General features: G+C 36.1%; 3 protein-coding genes across 3 annotated transcripts; 2 read left to right on the top strand and 1 right to left on the bottom strand.

Moving 5' to 3' along the window:
• Window positions 1-1,714: 1,714 nt before the first annotated feature.
• On the bottom strand, window positions 1,715-6,514 carry LOC103864457 (PAMP-induced secreted peptide 2). Its single transcript, XM_033289530.1, has one exon. It carries the CDS (start codon window positions 3,965-3,967, stop codon window positions 3,707-3,709), a length of 261 nt encoding a protein of 86 aa, XP_033145421.1. The 5' UTR covers window positions 3,968-6,514; the 3' UTR covers window positions 1,715-3,706.
• A 153-nt stretch (window positions 6,515-6,667) lies between these two features.
• Window positions 6,668-12,336, top strand: LOC117133394 (UDP-glycosyltransferase 84B2-like). Its single transcript, XM_033289477.1, has one exon. It carries the CDS (start codon window positions 10,908-10,910, stop codon window positions 12,288-12,290), a length of 1,383 nt encoding a protein of 460 aa, XP_033145368.1. The 5' UTR covers window positions 6,668-10,907; the 3' UTR covers window positions 12,291-12,336.
• A 2,605-nt stretch (window positions 12,337-14,941) lies between these two features.
• Window positions 14,942-17,758, top strand: LOC103864624 (U-box domain-containing protein 4-like). Its single transcript, XM_018658339.2, has 3 exons — window positions 14,942-15,684; window positions 15,914-16,030; window positions 16,110-17,758. The coding sequence occupies exon 3, from the start codon at window positions 16,368-16,370 to the stop codon at window positions 17,583-17,585; it is 1,218 nt and encodes a 405-aa protein (XP_018513855.1). The 5' UTR covers window positions 14,942-15,684; window positions 15,914-16,030; window positions 16,110-16,367; the 3' UTR covers window positions 17,586-17,758.
• The last annotated feature ends 1,537 nt before the right edge of the window (window positions 17,759-19,295 follow it).

Here is a 19,295-nt window from a genome sequence, read left to right as displayed (position 1 = left end):
GGAACTCATCAGTTAATCCCGGAACCAACTCTGATAACTCTTCAAACTCTGATACATAATCAGCTACTGACCCTGTCTGTTTGAGTGCAATGAGACGGCTTGCTGGTTCTTCTTCAATAGACTCAGTGAATCTCAATACCAGTTTCTCTTTGAACTCTTGCCAATTCTGAAAACCACTCCGCTTTAGCTCCCACCCAAACCATTTCTTAACACATCCTTCTAAACTTAACGCCACCAATTCCAGTTTCTCCATATCTTCATATCTCCCGATACTAAACCATCGCTCAACATCTGTGATCCACACGTATGGTTGCTTGCCAGAGAACACAGGCATTGGGATTTTTTTCAACATTGAGTCTCTAGTATCCAAATTCATATTCCCAGATCGATAACCTAGCGAGTGTTCTTCCCGATTCCGTTCCCAGTGTCGAGAATGTACCTGATCGCGTGAGGAACTTGGCTGCGAATGTTGTTGTTGATTTCGTAATGGATCGAGACGCTCTAGGATTTGTCGCATCGCGTTGAGCTCCTGATTCGTCTTCTCCTGAGTATTCTCCATCTCCTTCATAGCTCGATTGAGTCTCGAGTATCCTCCTCTCAGAAAATCCACCGTCATATCAGATTCTTCGATCTCAAATTCGTCTTCCGACCCGATCATCGTACTCTCCGATATAACCTTCGCCTTCGACATCGCTCGGACTCTCCGACTCCAATCGAATACCTCCCCCGTCGATGTTCGCCGTAAACTGTGATCGCAACGTAACCTTCGTCTTGCGATCGGCAGAAATCGTAACTACCACCGCCGCGTGAGCTCGAATCAGTTTCACCGCACCAATTGGTAAGATCAGAGATCGGATCTACCAGAATCGCTAGTATTATTGATAACCAATGTCAAGAATTACAACTGAGAGACTCTATCACCTGAGATCTCAACCTACTCTATCACCTGAGTAGTACTAAGCACATGAGCTCAGTTTACAATTGTAATTTCTCGATAACCGTCTAACAGACTCCAAGCTAGTATTTATACTAATGTACAAGCACGTGTTATTATTTATTTTTGTTTTAAACTTCAGACGTCCTTGTCTTCGTCCTGCTTCTCTTTCATCCCTCTATCTCCTTTGAATCTTCTCCTCTCATATGTATGCTTGTACCTATCACCCATCTAACAAAATAAGGAAAAGACTGCTATACATACCTGCGATGGCAAGGAAGGGCCATTTGAACAAAATCGGACCAAGTAAGGCAATAGCAACTCTAAAACAACCACAGTCTTGTTGTAAATCTCACCAAACTCATTCAGCCAACCTCAGTGAACTGTAGAATCCTGTTTCATGTCGATTCACTCCATGCCTTTGTAGCCTAATTATGATCGTCCATCGAAGAAATATATCTTCACAATTATTCTGCACCACCGGGCACTCTGTCTACAGCTTTTGATTTTAATGGCTTCAGTTCATCAGTCAAGTGCTTAATCATTATGGTTGCATTACCTTGATAGACTTGGCAATCCACATGCATAAACTATATACAAATAAAAAACTGCTTCGATTAAAGCCGCTAAGAATTTTGAAGAAATCAAAAGCAGAAGAGATCAGGTTTACATTGTGCACATGGACGCTTTTGTAAGTATTTTTCTTTTGTCTTCAGCTTGCTCCCAAATTCTCGTTATATAAGTTCGCATCAAAACCTAATTTCCTTATCGGCCCATTTTTATTGTACTCAGTTTTTCTCATTTTATCCAAAGATCATGATTATATTCAGTGGATTTCTCATCGACTTCTTTCATTTTCTTGAAACCGTTTAATCCTCCAGAAGTTCTGGAAGCTTTCTGAAATTGTTGGATGAAAATGTTGGAAACTTGCAGAAGCATTGGAAGCTTCGATAATTGTCATGGGCTTTCGAAAATTGATGGAATCATAACCTTTTTGTTTTGAATGAATGTAAAATTATATTCATCAAAAGCTAGATGGTTCAGCAAGTGCAACATTTAAAAAAAAAAAAAATCATGATGGAAACTAAAGGTAACAAGAGAGATTCGTTCACCTTTTTTTGCTAAGAAAAAACACTCTCGCCAACCTCTTTGTAGCAGTTCTCGGTTTAAGGCGTAAATAAACCAAACCATTCGAATTAGAACTTGAGAAACAGAGATCAACCAAGTTAACACGATTGAGATTGCATATTACTGTTTTTTTAAATGTTAAATTTATTGATCATCATATCATATGAAAAAGAGTTTATGTACATGAATTGAATAAAGAATAAGCTATCTATCTAGCTGTGTGATTGGTACCAACACTGCATTAGTCCCCTTAAACGAGGTTTCTCCCAATATCTAATAGACAAAAGCCTATTCCGCACTGTCTTGTCGATGACCTTTACCAGCTGATGAACTTGTCTGGGTTTCTTAGAGTGCTTTCTATCATTTCTCTCCCTCCAGATCATATAAACTCTGACTTGAAACACCAAAGGCAACAAGATGAAGCGAAGCTGTTCAAACCTACCAGTCTGTAAGTGATCAAGAGTGTCCAGTAGATAATCTATTCCTTATTGCCAACCAAGTTATGAAAGCAGGCAATCCAAGAGAAAACCAAACCCCTTTGCTCCAAGATGTTGCTGGCATGTGCGTACGAAGCTGATGCCAAGTCGCTGAGGTTGAGAAGAAGTTACGGAACTCAGTTTCATTATGCCTCCATAAGACAATATCATCTGCTGTACGGTCCTCTGCCAAGCGATGATTCTCGATCATGTGGATAATGTCTAGCATCCTAATGTCACGACATCGACGAAACGCCCAGCGATCTCCATCCCATACATCACAAATCAAAGCAGACCTTTCAATACCAAGTTTTTGAGTGCCAATCTCACCAGCCACTTCTATCAATCTACCTGCGGGATTGCATATTACTGTTGTTGACTGTATTTTGGACATTGCTTTAACATGAATCTGCCCATTGATATACTTTTGTTTCCAAGGTTTATATATTTATGTGCGCATTAGTCTTTTACAGATTAAACTTATAACTTTAAATGAATTTTATATATCAGTTGTGGGAAGTCTTTTAATATAATGGTTTAACATAATAGTTAATTAGTGTTTTTTTTTATCAAACAAACAGTTAATTAGTGTTATACCATAAAATTTGGAGTTTGATTCCCAGATGCAAGTTTATACTTATAAAAACAACTATACATGAAATTTCTAAACTAGAAACATTTATCATAATTCCGTATATTAAGGTCTAAGGATACATATCCTATCATAGAATGATGCATGTAAATTCTGCATATTGTGAATCTTTGTGAAAAGAGTACGATTGTTAATTCAGAAATTGTGTGTTATTAACTGTTGTTATAATTTGTAATACAATTAAAATATCCAAAAAGTGAAAAATGAAGTTATATATTAAACAAAATAATCAATGAATTTTATTACATTGTTTATTGTTTTCAAATAAACTACAACCATTAAACAAACAAAACAATACTACAGAGAAAAGAATGACATTCTACCAATTCTTGGTTTCCTCCAATTTGTTCTCCACCATTGTATTTGTATGGTGAAGGTGGAGAAATATCCTTATTAAATAATCTGAAAGGTATAACAAAAAAAAGAAACTAAAGAAATAATCAATTTTTGAAGCTAGCTACACCGAAGTGGCCACCTTAACCAATTCGTCAGAACTCGGAACCACTGGTTCCTTACTTAGTGACCCGGTCCGCTCGGACTGGGACCAGAGTACTTACCATATACAACCGGCTCACTCCGATCCACGAATTTATGACCCTCACCACCAGAGCCAGGACCCGAGTCCTTGATCGCACCAAGTGACAAACCATCAAAGAATTTAGCTGCTAGCTTCTCTTCGGCCTTCGTTAAACCCAGCGGACGAGCCTCCACTACAAGAACTGAACCCACCAATATGAAAAACAGAATCGAACCCGAAATAACCTTGTTTACCATCATTTTCTTTTAGCGGTTTTAGAGAAATTAAAAGAAAACGTCTGAATTTATCACTAGTCAATATCGAGATGATGAAAATTTGGTAGTGACTTGTGAGGAGTTTGTGGACTTGGAGTTGGATTATATAGCAGTGTGGAGAGCCTTGAAGGAAAAGAAAAAGTCTGAATTTTATTAGCTTTGACTCCATAAGTTTATAATTCAACACAACGCTACTTCCTGGTAAAATACCGAGGTTGCCTCTTATTCTTGGTCGCCTTATTTTAAAACATGTGGATCAATAGAAAAGCCATCAAGGAGGAATGAAGATGATTTTCTTTTCCTGGATGAAGAAATCATTGATTTTTTCCTCTGATTGTTTGGAGCAGACTTTTCGATGCAAACTATAAAATATTTGGAGTTCAAATTCTAGTGCATATTATTTTATGTTATTTTTACCTAGAATTTTGTTTGTATTATTAAATATAAACTCAAAATAGGTTATAATTAAATTTTAATATGGAAAGAGGTATTCTTTAAAAACAATATGCGGATGCATCCAATTTCTTATAGCAGCAACGTTATTTTGTTTTTGTTTTCTATATTACTATTATCTAATTACGCGTGTATACAAATATTTGAACCTACTGTAGGCTTTGCATAATTTCGTTCTTACTCTGCAAACATCTCTTAAGCTAATCTTCCACGCATCTCTCGTTTTTTTTTTGGGTAAAATAAACGGTTGTTTTATTTTTTTGCCGGAAATTTAAACATGGTAAATAGTTCTCCTAAGTGTGAATTAAAACCAGGAAACGATTTTTCCAACCGGAACCTTTTCACCACTTGGACTAATGCGTCTTGGTCACAATAATTTCTCGTTACTTTGTCTCAATTCTGCAACAGATCTTTCATAAGAAAAAAGTTCTTATCTATGATACTAACATTTCATTTTTGAATTTCTATTATAACGTTGTAAATAAGAGAAAATATCACATTCTGTTTGTTTAGATATATAAATCATTAAATTATGTAGACTGAATCATATGGTTTAAACATATCTAATATAACATCAATGACATACTTAATCATATCACACTTTAGACATTTAGCATGATAATATGACATCCACGGTGACTTAAGGGTTGGTGTGAGTAGGATATGACATCCACGATGACTAGGATTATAAGGCATCCCACATCTGTTGCCAAATGTGTTGGTATGAATATGTCTTTCCAGATGGTAATGAAAATGGTAATATGTAAAACAATTGCGGAATAACTATAGTATTGTTTTAATAGTAACAAAAACATATAAATATATATATAGAGAAATTTTTGTTAATATTAATCGCGGTACAGTGTGGTTGGTCACCATTTGAATACTTAGTAAATGAATGCCATCTATGTCCTATTTTTTTTTTTTTGAACTAGATCTAAGTCCTAGTTTATCGATCATTCCAATGCTACACGTTTTTGTTTGCATTAGAGAAGTTTGTTTTTGCAACCTACCAACCTTGTTGGTCTAGGTATGTAATAGTGATTTTTTTTGAAAATTAGTTAACTAGTAGTTACATACATGTATTTGTTATCTCTATTATACTTTTCTCTTATCTTCGTATGTTTTTTTAACCTTTTTATTTTGTTTTATAGTTCTAATATATTTCTTCTGGTGGCTATCACTGACGTGTTTCTTCGGCGGTCTTCCTCATATAAAAGTTTCTTTTACAAACAAACACTATAAAAAAACAACGGTAAAATATGAATAGATAAATAAAATATTATAAATATAAATATCTGGAGATTCATTTTATGCTTCTAAGTAAATATTTTTTGAATAATATTTGAAAAATCCGTTTGTCGCATGTCTTTCTCAAATTACTTTTAAAATGACTAACTATAAAAAATACTGTCAATAAATTAAAATATTATGTCTAATGTCATTATCTAAATATTTATTTTGATTTTATTTATTGGTAAATTTTGTAAATTAGTTTTTAAATGTTAACTGCCATTTTATAGTTTGTTCCAAATTACATATATATATATGTATATATATATATATATATCTAATTTAAAAGAGTTTTAAAATAAATATTTTACCTTTTAAATGTTATCTAAAAAAATATAAGAGATATTTTTGATAATGTTTACTTAGATTTTAAATTTTGGCATCCTTTCTATATATTGATTTCTAAATTACACATATAAAAAGAAATACTTATAAAATATAAAACGTTATATATTAACTCATAAAAAGAAAAAATTACAAAAAATAAGTTTGATGTTTTAAAGAAATAGTTTTCCTTTTAAAATATAATATCAAACAGTATTATCAGAGCCGGTCCTAGAAATTTACGGACTAGAAGCAAAGAGGAAAAAAATTGGCCACTTTAATGAAAAAAAAACATAAAAAAAAAACTTGAAGTGGTCTCTAGGAGATTTGATCCAGGGTCATTGAACACAACTTGGACAGAACATTACCACTAGACTATTAAGAACTTTTAAAATTTTGCGGCCAAAATTCGTTCATAAAACAAAAGGCCGCAAGCATGTGCTTCGTTTGCTTCGTCCAAGGGCCGTCACTGAGTATTATATATATTAAAAAGGACTTAAATAGGTATTTACCTATCTTTTTATCAGACTATTACAAAATATTATATATATATATATATATATATATATATATATATATATATATATATATATATATATATATATATATTATAAGTTAAGCCGTAACGACCAACTTAGATCACTTTCATCTTTATGACCGTCATCGGATGTTTCTTAAAGTATATAAGACACTATACAAATAAAATAAAATATTGTAAAATGGGAAGAAACATATAGATACTCCAAAATACTTGATATACCCATGTACATATTTCACCTTTTCTGATATAAATTTATTTTTGGTTTAAAACGTTTGAATAATGAAATATTAATAAAATATTAGTATTTTATTTAGGTAGATACTCTTGAATGTATTTTATCAGTAATGGTGCTCTTAAAATGAAGGTGAATTTCTCAGAATAAATAATTAGAAAAATAAAAATCTACGGAAAGTGATATTTGAGAAATTTGTTGAAACCCCCATGGAATATGTTTTCATACACATATCACACTGTTAATATATTAGCTGTTATTGAAGAAACAAAATTTAGTTATAAAAGACCGGTTCCAACCAACATCTATATTTTTTTTAAAAAAACTTTGTTGTAGAAGTGAATTTTCTTCAATATATACTTTTATAATATAATTTTTCTATTTTAGTAGAAATTATAGAAATATACATTGAAGATGCTCTTAGAGGTTTAGAGATTGCTTATATATTTGAGTTGTTTACGTATAAGGTTACTTTTCAAGATTTGTTTGCATGTTCACATACTTTGGTACTGAAGGGTACTATTTGCCTCACTTTTGTTTTTTTTTCTCCCGTAAATGTCCTTTTCACAGACGAGATGCACTTTTCTGGTTAAGGTAAAATGGAGAAAGTAATTGACTTTAAATAGAAAGTGACCGAACCAGAGGGGGGGGGGGGGGGGGATAGTTGTCTTTCATACTTTTTGTATAATTAGTGTTTTATTTCACCCTTCCACTTTTATTTTGTTAATTTTTCGTTGTCAAAATAAATATAGCTAATGTATTTGATATAATAAATTATAACTTTGTATTTCTGTATTTTAACATCCAATTTGATTTTTATTTTTAATTAATTTGTGTTTATGGCAACTAATTTTGTGGTTACATATATTTGGTTGGTAGATGTGGACGCATAGAAAGTGGTCAAACAATATGAAAAAGTTTTTGGAAGGTAGTAATGGTGATAGTGTAGGTTGTGTAGATGTGGATCTGATGGTCAGAGGATATGTGATTCGAAAATGGGAGGTGTGGATGGGGTTGTTGTGGTCATGAATAACAGATGAAAGATGGTTAGAAGTGATGAGGTCATTGTGAAGATATTGTTGACTGTGGTCAGGAGTGGTGTGGTTATAGATAGGAGAGTGTCTAGCCGTTGATGTGGCCTGGAGAGCTGTGGATGCATACAAGTTGCTTATATAAAATGCAGTGGTTTAACATCGATTGGGCTAAATTGTAAGATTAAAATGTTTGGGGAAAATCGATTGGACCATTCTGCACATTTTAAAAGTCAAGATAAATTCATAAACACCTAAGATTTGGAAGACCAGATCTGCAAATATGGAGAAACCACCATTGATGTGCTCCATCCTTCTTCTCTTTTGATATGGTTGATGATGACGGTTCCGGTAGTGACCACGACGGGAGAGCTAACCATGGAGCAGACGAGGCCACTTGGACAGATATAACGTGGTTTTGGTGGCTTCGAATCAATACCGGTTTTGTACCATTGCGAAGAAGCTTGAGCCACAACAGTGATGCTGAAGACGAACTCGATAGAGAGGATAGATTACACATTTCGATGTTCCAAATCTACAATAGAAACAAGGGGATGTAGGTGAATTGAAATGGTAAAGGATGTTGAGATATGTGATTATTGGTCTGCTCGTTGAGAAAAACCAAATCGTTGATGTTTAGGGTTAGAATAGAAAGAGAGAGTGGGGTCAGGATAGAGAAAGAGAGAGTTGGTCACCATAGAAAGAAAGAGAAGTAACTAAACTAATTCTAGTTTTAGGGGTAAATTAGACATTGTCACACAAGAAAGTATGTGACATGAAGAAAGTATGTGTAAGTGATATGGACTTGAGAAAAAGTATCTGTAAGTGTAAATTTTTCTATATTTTAAGCAGTAGGTGTTGAATTAAATAGTTCACCATATTTATAAAAAGTGCAAAAATTCTTATAAATACCTTAGGCAGTAAGTGTTGAATTATATAATTCACTATATTTATATGTAAATTAACTTTAATTTTATATTTAGTTCAATAATTCATTAAACTTATTGTGAGTTTTAATTGAAAAATCTGAACTATAGGAAATCACCATATTTATATTTTTTTTTGTTAAAAAAACTATGTAAACTTTTAGGGAAAATCACTTCAAATTTTTTTTGTAATACTACAGAAATAGGAAGTAACAAAAATAGAAGATCAAAATCAGTGTTTTATTGATCTTGAGCATGAGTACAATATATGGAGTATAAACCTTAAATCGAGCTGCCTGTTTATAGTAAAAGTTGTGTATTTTGCATAGCATCTCTTCTTAAGGTTTAGAGCTTTCTTATATAGGCGTTGGTGAGATTTAGATTAGGAGAAACACTTGATCCGAAGATTGGAAGCCGAAAACGTGGAAGCCGGAGATCGGTGTCCTATTCGAACTCAACAAAATTTCTCATAGATTAATTTATATTAAAATTTGTGTTCTTTATTATTTGAGTTCATGTTTAAACAGAGAAAAATATGTATTCTCCGGATGTTCTGATTTAGGCATTGGCAGCAAATTCCTTGAATCTTTGGGAGTAGAACGTCGTCCCAATTGTTGCTTGAGACATCATGTCCTGAGCCGTTTAACAGTTTCATTGAAGATTGCTATGGTTGAAAGACGCATACCTCGAGAATGAACGATTTACTGTATACAGTATACTTATATGATGAACTGATGTAGATAAACGTTTTATATCATGTATTAATATACATTTATCTGATTGTGTTTGTTTACATTAAAGTGTCACAGGATGAAAAAAAAACTCAGGAGGTTTTATACGGTGAAATAAAAAGTAAACAAATGTCATATCACAGAATATTCCATTTTTTTGTTACTTCACAGAATATTCTCTTCATTAGTTAACTTTGATTTTAATAGTCTCTAAACTATATTAAGCCTAGTTTTTTTTTTTTTGATATCAAACAACTATTTTATTTTTCAAACATGAGGATGGCATGGGTGATTTGAATAATTAGACCGGAATAGAACAATTAATAATTAATATAACAAAGATCTTTATGAAACGATTTCAGTGTGGCAAACCTTCATGTGGCAAACCAATGAACCATAGATAGACAAATTAGTGTCTACATTTTTGAAAAAACTTTTCCGACTTACAAACCGTTAACGTATATCACCCTCCGCCATGATTTTTTAGACGGAGAGTAACATATGTTAACGGAATTGAAGTTGAGGGTTTATTTCACAGAATTTTTAGTTGAAGGTTTATTTCACAGAATTTTTAGTTGAGAGTTTATTTTACGATTCATCTTTAGTTGAGGGGTTTAATTACTAAAAACCCTTATTATTATTATTTTTTTGTTTCCGATCATTAGTTAAATGATATGTGGCATACAAATCCATGTAAATTATCTAAATGGTTAAGTGATTTGATTAACACATAGTGAATTTATATTTGGCCAATTACTTTGCTTCCAAAGATTTGTGAAAATTGACTTTCGAATTAATATGTGCCACTTCAACACTCTTTATTTTTATTCCTTATTTGTTACGAAATATGATCTTTGACCAAATTACAGTTGTATATATCTCACATATAAAGTTTTGTATTTGAATAATTTTTTGTGTATTTTTGTAAGGATTTTATTGAAAAAGAAACAATGATATACTAGTAGCTAATTAATTGACAAGTATATAATCACAGTCTCTATTTTCTGGGATGCTAACTTTAACAAATGCATATGTCGTCGTCTAATTGGCTCAACATCTCAAACAACACACAATGTATTTATATTTTGGCGAATTACATTTCTATTTTCCACAGATTTAGAAAACTTTTGATTTTGTTACACCACATTCTATCTTCTTGATAAAGTTCTTGCTATAATTAAAAAACTTAATTGTAAATGTAATTGACCAATGACCACATTAATAAAATTGGTAATAATGGTTATGTATAATTGACCAGTGACCAGTATTCATTGTGTTAGCAATTACTATACATAGACTTATTATCTACTTATATATAACACTACACTTACAACTCAATTTTTTTCATCCAAAACTCAAAATTTAATACCTATTAACTTATTATCTACTAAATAATGGCAACTAGTGTGGGTCAAGAAACACATGTTCTATTGGTAGCACTACCAGTCCAAGGCCACCTCAATCCAATGCTTAAATTCGCCAAACTTCTCTCACGACCGAACCTCCGCTTCACTCTCGCCACCACCGAACAAGCCCGTGACCTCCTCTCAGCCGCCAACACGGCCGACGAAGAACACCTTAGCCCAGTGGACCTCGCTTTCTTCCCTGATGGGCTACCAAAAGACCACCCAAGAGCCGATGATTCTCTCCTCGTGTCATTGAGAAATGTTGGAGCCAAGAACTTGTCTAAAATCGTCGAATCAAAGAGATTCTCTTGTATTGTCACCGTGCCTTTTGCTCCTTGGGTCCCAGGTGTTGCAGCTGCGTATAACATCCCTTGTGCACTCCTCTGGATCCAAGCTTGTGGAGCTTACTCGGTTTACTACCGTTACTACATGAAGACAAACACTTTCCCCGAGGATCTCGAAGATCTGAATCAGACAGTTGATCTACCAGCGTTACCGTTATTGGAAGTTAGAGATCTTCCTTCGTTTATGTTACCTTCTTCAGGAAGTAACTTTAATAACCTAATGTTGGACTTCGTTGATTGTTTGAAAAATGTGAAATGGGTTTTGGTTAACTCGTTTTACGAACTAGAATCAGAGATAATCGATTCGATGTCTGATTTAAAGCCAATAATCCCAATAGGTTCATTGGTTTCTCCATTTCTTTTGGGAGCTGATGAAGACAAAACCTTAGATGAGAAAAATCTTGATCTATGGAGATCTGATGGTGATTGTATGAAGTGGCTTGACACGCAAGCTAGGTCTTCCGTCGTTTACATATCTTTCGGGAGTTTGCTCAAATGGTCGGAGAATCAAGTCAAGAGCATAGCAACGGCTATGAGAAACAGAGGAGATTCATTTCTCTGGGTGATTAGGCCTAAGGAGATAGCTCAAAACGTCGACATTTTGCATGAGATGGTTCAAGAAGGACAAGGGGTTGTTATTGAGTGGGGTCCTCAAGAGAGGATATTGAGCCACGTGGCGATCTCTTGTTTCGTCACGCACTGTGGATGGAACTCGACGATGGAGACGGTGGTGACTGGTGTTCCGGTTGTGGCGTACCCGAGTTGGATCGATCAGCCGCTTGACGCGAGATTGCTTGTGGATGTGTTTGGGATCGGAGTGAGGATGAGGAACGACGCTGTTGACGGCGAGCTTAAGGTTGCGGAGGTTGAGAGATGTATTGAGGCTGTGACGGAAGGACTTTCAGCTGAGGATATGAGGAGGAGGGCCAGGGAGCTGAAGCAAGCGGCGAGATCAGCGTTGGCACCTGGTGGTTCATCTGCTCAGAATCTGGACGCGTTCATTGGCTATATCACAAGTTGTGTTTAAGCATTATTGTTTTTAACCGGCGATAACCGGGATTTAATTTTTTTTTTTGATGAAATTTCATATTTATTGATCAGAGGGAAATTTACAAAAGAATTGGCCTAATAAAGAATAAGAGGTCTAAAGTATCATAATTGCAAAAATAAACTTAGAGTCAAGGTGACACTTCAAACCATCTGCAAAGAAGGCCCTCCAACTTGTGCCCCCGGCGATACTTAAGAGAGCTAATGCGATTGCGCATTGTCTTATCAATAAGACGCGTCATCTGCGATGTCGTAGACCACGGCTTCTGGTGTCGTCGCCCATTCCGTTCCCTCCATATGCTATAAATGGTCAGTTGAAATACCAGTCTGACCAGCACCGAGTCAAGAGCAGGAGTACGAGTTCGCTGAATAGACAACAGAGTTGCAGACCAGTCTGGATTCATCCTTCGACCAAGTAAACGTCCTGCCACATTATCCCAGACCGTGTAACTGTAGGGGCACGCAAAAAATAAATGATCCCTAGTCTCATCGGGTTCTCCACACAGAGTACAAGGTTGAGTGATTCCCCATGTACGCATTCGATTTCCGGTGGACAACCTATTTTTAACAGCCAACCAAGTCATGAAACTGTAACGAGGAATCCCTTGCGTAAACCACACAACCTTACACCAAGGTACAATCTCACGCTTATCTCTGATCTGCTGCCAAGTTTCTGAAGTGGAAAACATACCCTTGAACTGATCATCAGACTGCCTCCAAACCACGATATCCTTACCATTGTCTGAGCAAGGAACTGGCGCTTCTTTTATCCGATGGCAGAGGGAAGGAAATAGTCTCCCACGGCGCTCCCTAATATTCCAGCCTCCATTAGTAACGACCTCTCCAACTCGAGCATTGCGTGGAACACCTAAGTGCATTGGACCGGCGTCGCCAGTAATATCTATGAGCTTCCCCTGATCAAGCCAATTGTCAAACCAGAAGAAAGCATCATTTCCATTCTGAACAGCCACCTTCAGAAAAGGATATGCAGTGTCTCTAAGCTTTAGGAGTTTACGCCAAATCCAAGAACCCTTTTGGTTATCTTTCACATCCCAAAAAGAGCTGTCTCGGAGTAGATAATGCTGTACCCAAGACACCCACAGCGATCCTGCTAGAGTAAACAGCCGCCAGATCAATTGAAGGGAGAACACCACTTGAGAATCTCTAAGTCTCCGCAGACCCAAACCACCTTCATCTTTCGGATAGCAAAGCTCTGCCCAAGCAACTTTTGCCTTATGTGATTGGTGTGGTGAGCCAGACCAAAGAAAAGCACTACACAAACTTTCAATCTCATTCAGACAAGCAGCAGGAAGGATAAATGCGGAACTCCAGAAGTTGACAATGCTTGTAATGATAGACTTGATCAGCTGAAGCCTGCCTGCAAAGGAGAGACTTTTGTTTGACCAAGTGAGCATCCTACTCCGAACTTTGTCAATCAGAGGCTCGTAGTCATGCTTAGTAAGTGTCTTAGTAGTCAAGGGAAAACCCAGATAGCGAATAGGCAAAGTCCCTGTGCTAATACCTTTTCCTGTTGCAGCAACACTGAGAGCTCCAGATGCATCACCAGAGATAAAGATAGTAGACTTGGAAGCATTAATATAAAGACCAGAGACATTTGCAAACTGATTCATGACCTCCATAACTCCATCTAAAGAGCTAGTTTTCCCATCTGAGAAGACGAGTATGTCATCAGCAAAGCTCAGATGAGTGAGCTTAACCCCAAGGCAATGCGGATGATACCCAAACTTCCCTTCCTCAGCTGCTTGATTCAACATCTTGGAAAGAACATTATTGAGGATGACGTATAAATACGGCGACAAGGAGCAGCCTTGACGGATTCCCCGAGCACTAGTGAAAAACCCCTCCAGACTACCGTTAACAGCTACCGAGAAAGACGCAGTTGAGATGCAAGCTTTGATCCACATAATGAACTGATCTGGCAGATTCATGGCCTTAAGGACTGAAACAATGAACGTCCACTTAACTGTATCAAAAGCCTTCGCAATATCGAACTTGATAGCGCATCTAGGGGAGGAGGTAGTCTTATGATAGCCATTAATTTTAGTAATTGAACCAAAAAAAAAACACAGAGAGGGGAAGAACGTGCTCATCATCATCACTATCTATACTATTATTTGCAAAGAAAAATTTTTAAAATCGAGCTCTCACGCTAAAAATTAGAGCAGTTAATATCTATAATATTCTTAATGAATTTTATATATAATTAGTTATCAAAAAAATTTTTTTCTTAATAAAATTAACTTTTTTAAAAATAAGATAATTAATTCTTATATATTGTATTGTTATCTTAAAGCATATATTTCAACTATAAAATTTAAAAATAAAATATAAAACAATTATAATAAATTCAATGGTTAAAGTTAATGTTATCTTTAATAAATTTATAATTAATTATCAAAAACGAATTTTTATTAATAAAATTAACTTTTGGAATCGAGCTCTCACATTAAAAGTTAGAACGGTTAATATCTATAATACCCTTAATGAGTTTTATATATACTTAATTATCAAAAACAAATTTTTATTAATAAAATTAACTTTTTTAAAAATAAGAAAATTCTTATATATTGTGTTGTTATCTTAAAACATATTTTCAATCATATTATTTTAAAATAAAATATAAAACAATTATAATAAATTCAGTGGTTAAAGTCAATGTTATCTTTAATAAATTTTAATTAAACATATATATTTAATTAGATTTTTGTCATATATATATGTTTGATTTAATTTTTTAGAAAACATAAATAATAAGTTATTATGCTGGTTTTGAATTAATAAAAAATAAATCTAATAAATATTTGTAAAACAATTAAGCCAGCAACACCTAGTTATCAAACTATAATCTGCGGAGAGAAGGAACATTGAGGGAAAGAGAGAAGATTGATTTCTTCTTCTCCGAGGCCATTTTCATCTAACGTTCTTTGTCTATCTCTTAGTTTCGATCTATCTTCTTAGGGTTTCTCCTCGCTCTCTCATCTTCTCTCCGTCAAAGCTGTTACCTTTCGTTAAACCCATTCCTCAATTTCGTTTAAAAATCTGAACTTGGTGGAGACACCCCATTTGGTTTTCAGGGTGGAGAAATGGAAATCTCGGCTCTTGTCGATAGTATCTCTTCGTTTCTGAATCTTTCCTCTTCCAGACATATCGATTTAGACCCATTTGATAAATACTACAAGAGACTCGAAGAGTTGTTGAGAGTCTTGAAGCCTATAGCTGATGCTGCTCTTCTCAACTCTGATCTTGCTTTGGAGGAGAGACTTTGTAAATCATTTCAAGAACTTACTCAAGATGTTGATCACTCCAGAGACCTTTTCACAAGTTGGCACCCTTTCTCCAGTAAAGTCTATTTCGTAAGTTCCCATAACTTCTATTCTCAAGTCTATTTGAAGCCGTATAGAGTTTGGATATGCATAGAGTAAGCAGTCTAATCTGTACAAGGCACTACAGACATCTCTAATGATCCTTTGCAGACACTGTAGCTAAGTTCTCTAATGTTTATATGATAAAGTTAATGACCATCACGCTTGCTTGAGCCTTTGGTTTTACTGATATTGAAGTTCTCTTAATATCCACGTCTAGGTCCTCCAAATTGAATCTTTGATACCAAAGATGCGAGACACTATTGTAGATACTTTCCAGTTTCTCCAGTCTTTGAAGCACGACATACCTGATGAGCTCAGTCCAGCTTCCCTCGAGGTACTTTCTCTTTACATTAAATAGGGGCTGATATTAACAATGCTATCTGCTTTGTAATTAACAAAAATTGTGATTGCAGAAATGTCTAGAGAAGATAAAGCATCTTAGTTATGAAGAAATATCCTCTGTCATTGACGGTGCTCTAAGAGACCATAGAGACGGCGTTGGACCCACCCCAGAGATCTTAGTAAAAATTTGAGAGAACACTGGTCTAAGATCAAACCAAGAGATTCTGATCGAAGCAGTTGCTCTAGAGAGACAAAAAGAGAACGCTGAGCAGTCTGAGAACAATGCAGAAGTCGAGTTCCTTGACCAACTGATCGTTATAGTAAACCAAATGCACGAGCGTCTTCTTCTGACCAAACAGACTCAGACATCTAGCGTCTCCATTCTCGCCGACTTCTTCTGCCCTCTGTCCCTCGAAGTCATGAATGATCCAGTGATTGTGTCGTCAGGACAAACATACGAGAAGGCCTTCATCAAGAGATGGATTGATTTAGGCTTAAAAGTTTGTCCAAAGACTAGGCAGACTCTGACTCACACCACTTTGATACCTAATTACACCGTCAAGGCTTTGATATCTAACTGGTGTGATACTAATGATGTGAATCTCCCTGATCCTAATCAATCATCGAGTTTAAACGAGCTGAATCCTCTCTTGTCATGTACATACTCCATTCATGCTTCTCCTTCACGTTCAAATGATTCTCCAGAAATGAATACAGATGAGAATCACCACCACCATCTTAGGTCCCCTTCTGCTAGTATTAGCTCAGTTTCTAATGAGGAGTTTCCAAGAACAGATGGTAATGAGAACTCAGAAGAGTCACCTCATGCTACAACACCTTACAGCAGTGATGCCTCAGGAGAAATTAGATCAGGGCCTCTAGCTGCAACCACAACTTCATCAGCAGCTCCTCCTTGGCGAGATCTCTCTCCAAGGTTTATGGATAGACGTAACAACCGTGGTAGCCAGTTTTGGCGCCGTCCTTCAAAGATTATCTCAGCGCCTTCGAACTCGGCGAGGCGTGACCTCGCCGAGGTCGAAAGCCAAGTCAAGAAACTCCTGGAGGAGTTGAAAAGCAGTTCATTAGATGTTGAGAGACGAGCAACGGCCGAGATAAGGCTGCTGGCAAAGCACAACATGGATAACAGGATAGTGATAGGAAACTCCGGAGCAATCGTCTCGTTAGTTGAGCTGCTTCGCTCAACAGACTCAGCTACGCAGGAGAACGCTGTCACGGCGCTTCTCAACTTGTCTATCATCGACAACAACAAGAGTTTAATCGCTGAGGCTGGAGCCATCGAGCCGTTGATTCACGTTCTTGAGAACGGGAGCTCAGAAGCTAAGGAGAATTCGGCTGCTACCCTTTTCAGCCTCTCTGTGATAGAAGAGAACAAGATCAAGATCGGTCAGTCAGGCGCGATAGGGCCTCTTTATGGCTTTGTGTTAACGTTTTTGGAGGATGTTGTAACTTGTTTAGGCACAGGCATTGCTCAGTTACTTCAGGAACCAAAGGCATGGAAATGCTGGGCGAGGCTGATGGAAGAATGATTGATGATGAGTAGATTTTGGTTCCTTGGTGCATGTTTTGTGTTTGTTCTTCTTGTCTAAGTAGTGATTTTGTATAGAAGAGGTTTCATCTGCAAATAATTCCATATACCCAAGATTTTGTTGATTCTCTGCATTCTTTGATCTTCGTTTTATTAAGGTCTTTGAAGGAAACAGTTGTAGTTGTGAATGTCAACTGAGTGAGAGAATATGTAACCATTGATGGACTATTATAACAAAGCTGATTACATGTGTTTGTACTGTTTTTGGTTAGGGCATTATTATTCTCGTTTGAGAAGTTTTTGCCAGTAAATGGTTTCGTTTAGAAGAATATAAGATTAATACATCTTACTTGTAAAAGTTCTGGATTAACCGTAGCAAATGGTGATGAAGGAAGAATATGGGGGAGTTGTACACATAATTTAGTTGTATGTCAAATGAATTTTTTTTTTTTTTTGTCATCAACAAACAGACTCATATAGACTCTGCGAACCAAACTGGTAACTCCGCATCCATGTGAACGACGAAAGACGATTGTTTTCTGGCACATCATGCTAGACTATCCGTCTTTTGATTTTCCGTCCGGGTACATGAATGATTGTTGAGCTAGTAAAACATGTCTTCAGTAGCTTCATGTCGTGCAGGTAACTCTCAAACGCCGGCCATTCCTCTGGTTCCGAAACCATCTTCACCAATTGAGAACAATCCGTAGCAAAAGTAACCTGAAACTGATGTAAATTCCTCATGCATTCCATTGCCCATATCAAAGCTTCCATCTCTGCATGAAGAGGTGAAAGACATGCCCTAGTATTCCTTGCACCCATCAATCCCTGAAAGCCCTCGAGTATGCTATACCATCCTTGACCTGAATAAGATTCTTTATCTTTCCAGGAACCATCTATAAAACACCAACGACAAACTCTCAACTGCCGATTCAAAACCTCATTCTGTGGTGGAGCCTGCTTAGTCTTAATCACCTGGGCCTCAGCCCAAAGTGTTGATTCAGTTTCTGCAAGCGTAAGTGTATCTTTTGGATCAATATCCAAATTACTAAAGACCTTATTATTCCTTCCTTTCCAAATATACCATAGTATCCACACAAAATGATGATCTTCCATCTTCGGGAGTACCCTCCAGAAAAGATGATCCATATTTGTAAATAGTGAGCTTGTGGGAAAGTAGACTGGGTTAGACAGTATCTTTGATAAAGCCCAAACTTGACGCGCAGGAGGGCACTAAAAAACACATGGTTTATTGATTCCTCCTCAGCTCCACATCTAATACAACAAATATCTCCATTCATTCCTCTTGCTTGCAGATTCTTCTTAACAGCTATACATCCGGATACCATTTGCCATAAAAAATGCTTAAGCTTCGGAGGACATCTCACCTCCCAACAGAAAGCTTTTAGAGTATCCACTGTGGGACCATAAAAATCTGGTGGTTTTGCCTTGTCCGGATAGGCCCGTTCTAGCTGATATCCTGTTTTAACCGAATATTTTTCATTATTTGTGAAATGCCATCCATTCCTATCCACCAATTGAGTCTTACTCAAAGGAATACTTTCAATAATTTGAGCGTCCTGGGGATCCACCAAATCCCGGATTACTTGCGACTTCCAAGTTCGTGAAATTGGATCTATCAAAGAGTCCACTGTGAGGTCCTGATAAGTGTCATGTTGATTTTTGTTTGTTGGTCTCGGGCGAGTGGTTG

This window comes from Brassica rapa, chromosome A04, assembly GCF_000309985.2.
Source record: "Brassica rapa cultivar Chiifu-401-42 chromosome A04, CAAS_Brap_v3.01, whole genome shotgun sequence".
Classification (NCBI taxonomy): Eukaryota; Viridiplantae; Streptophyta; class Magnoliopsida; order Brassicales; family Brassicaceae; genus Brassica; species Brassica rapa.
This window is presented reverse-complemented; position numbering and strand designations above follow the sequence as displayed.

What these genes read in the sequence shown, in the direction of transcription:
- LOC103864457 (XM_033289530.1), bottom strand. Translation starts at nt 3,967, where the DNA reads ATGATGGTAAACAAGGTTATTTCGGGTTCGATTCTGTTTTTCATATTG.
- LOC117133394 (XM_033289477.1), top strand. Translation starts at nt 10,908, where the DNA reads ATGGCAACTAGTGTGGGTCAAGAAACACATGTTCTATTGGTAGCACTA.
- LOC103864624 (XM_018658339.2), top strand. Translation starts at nt 16,368, where the DNA reads ATGCACGAGCGTCTTCTTCTGACCAAACAGACTCAGACATCTAGCGTC.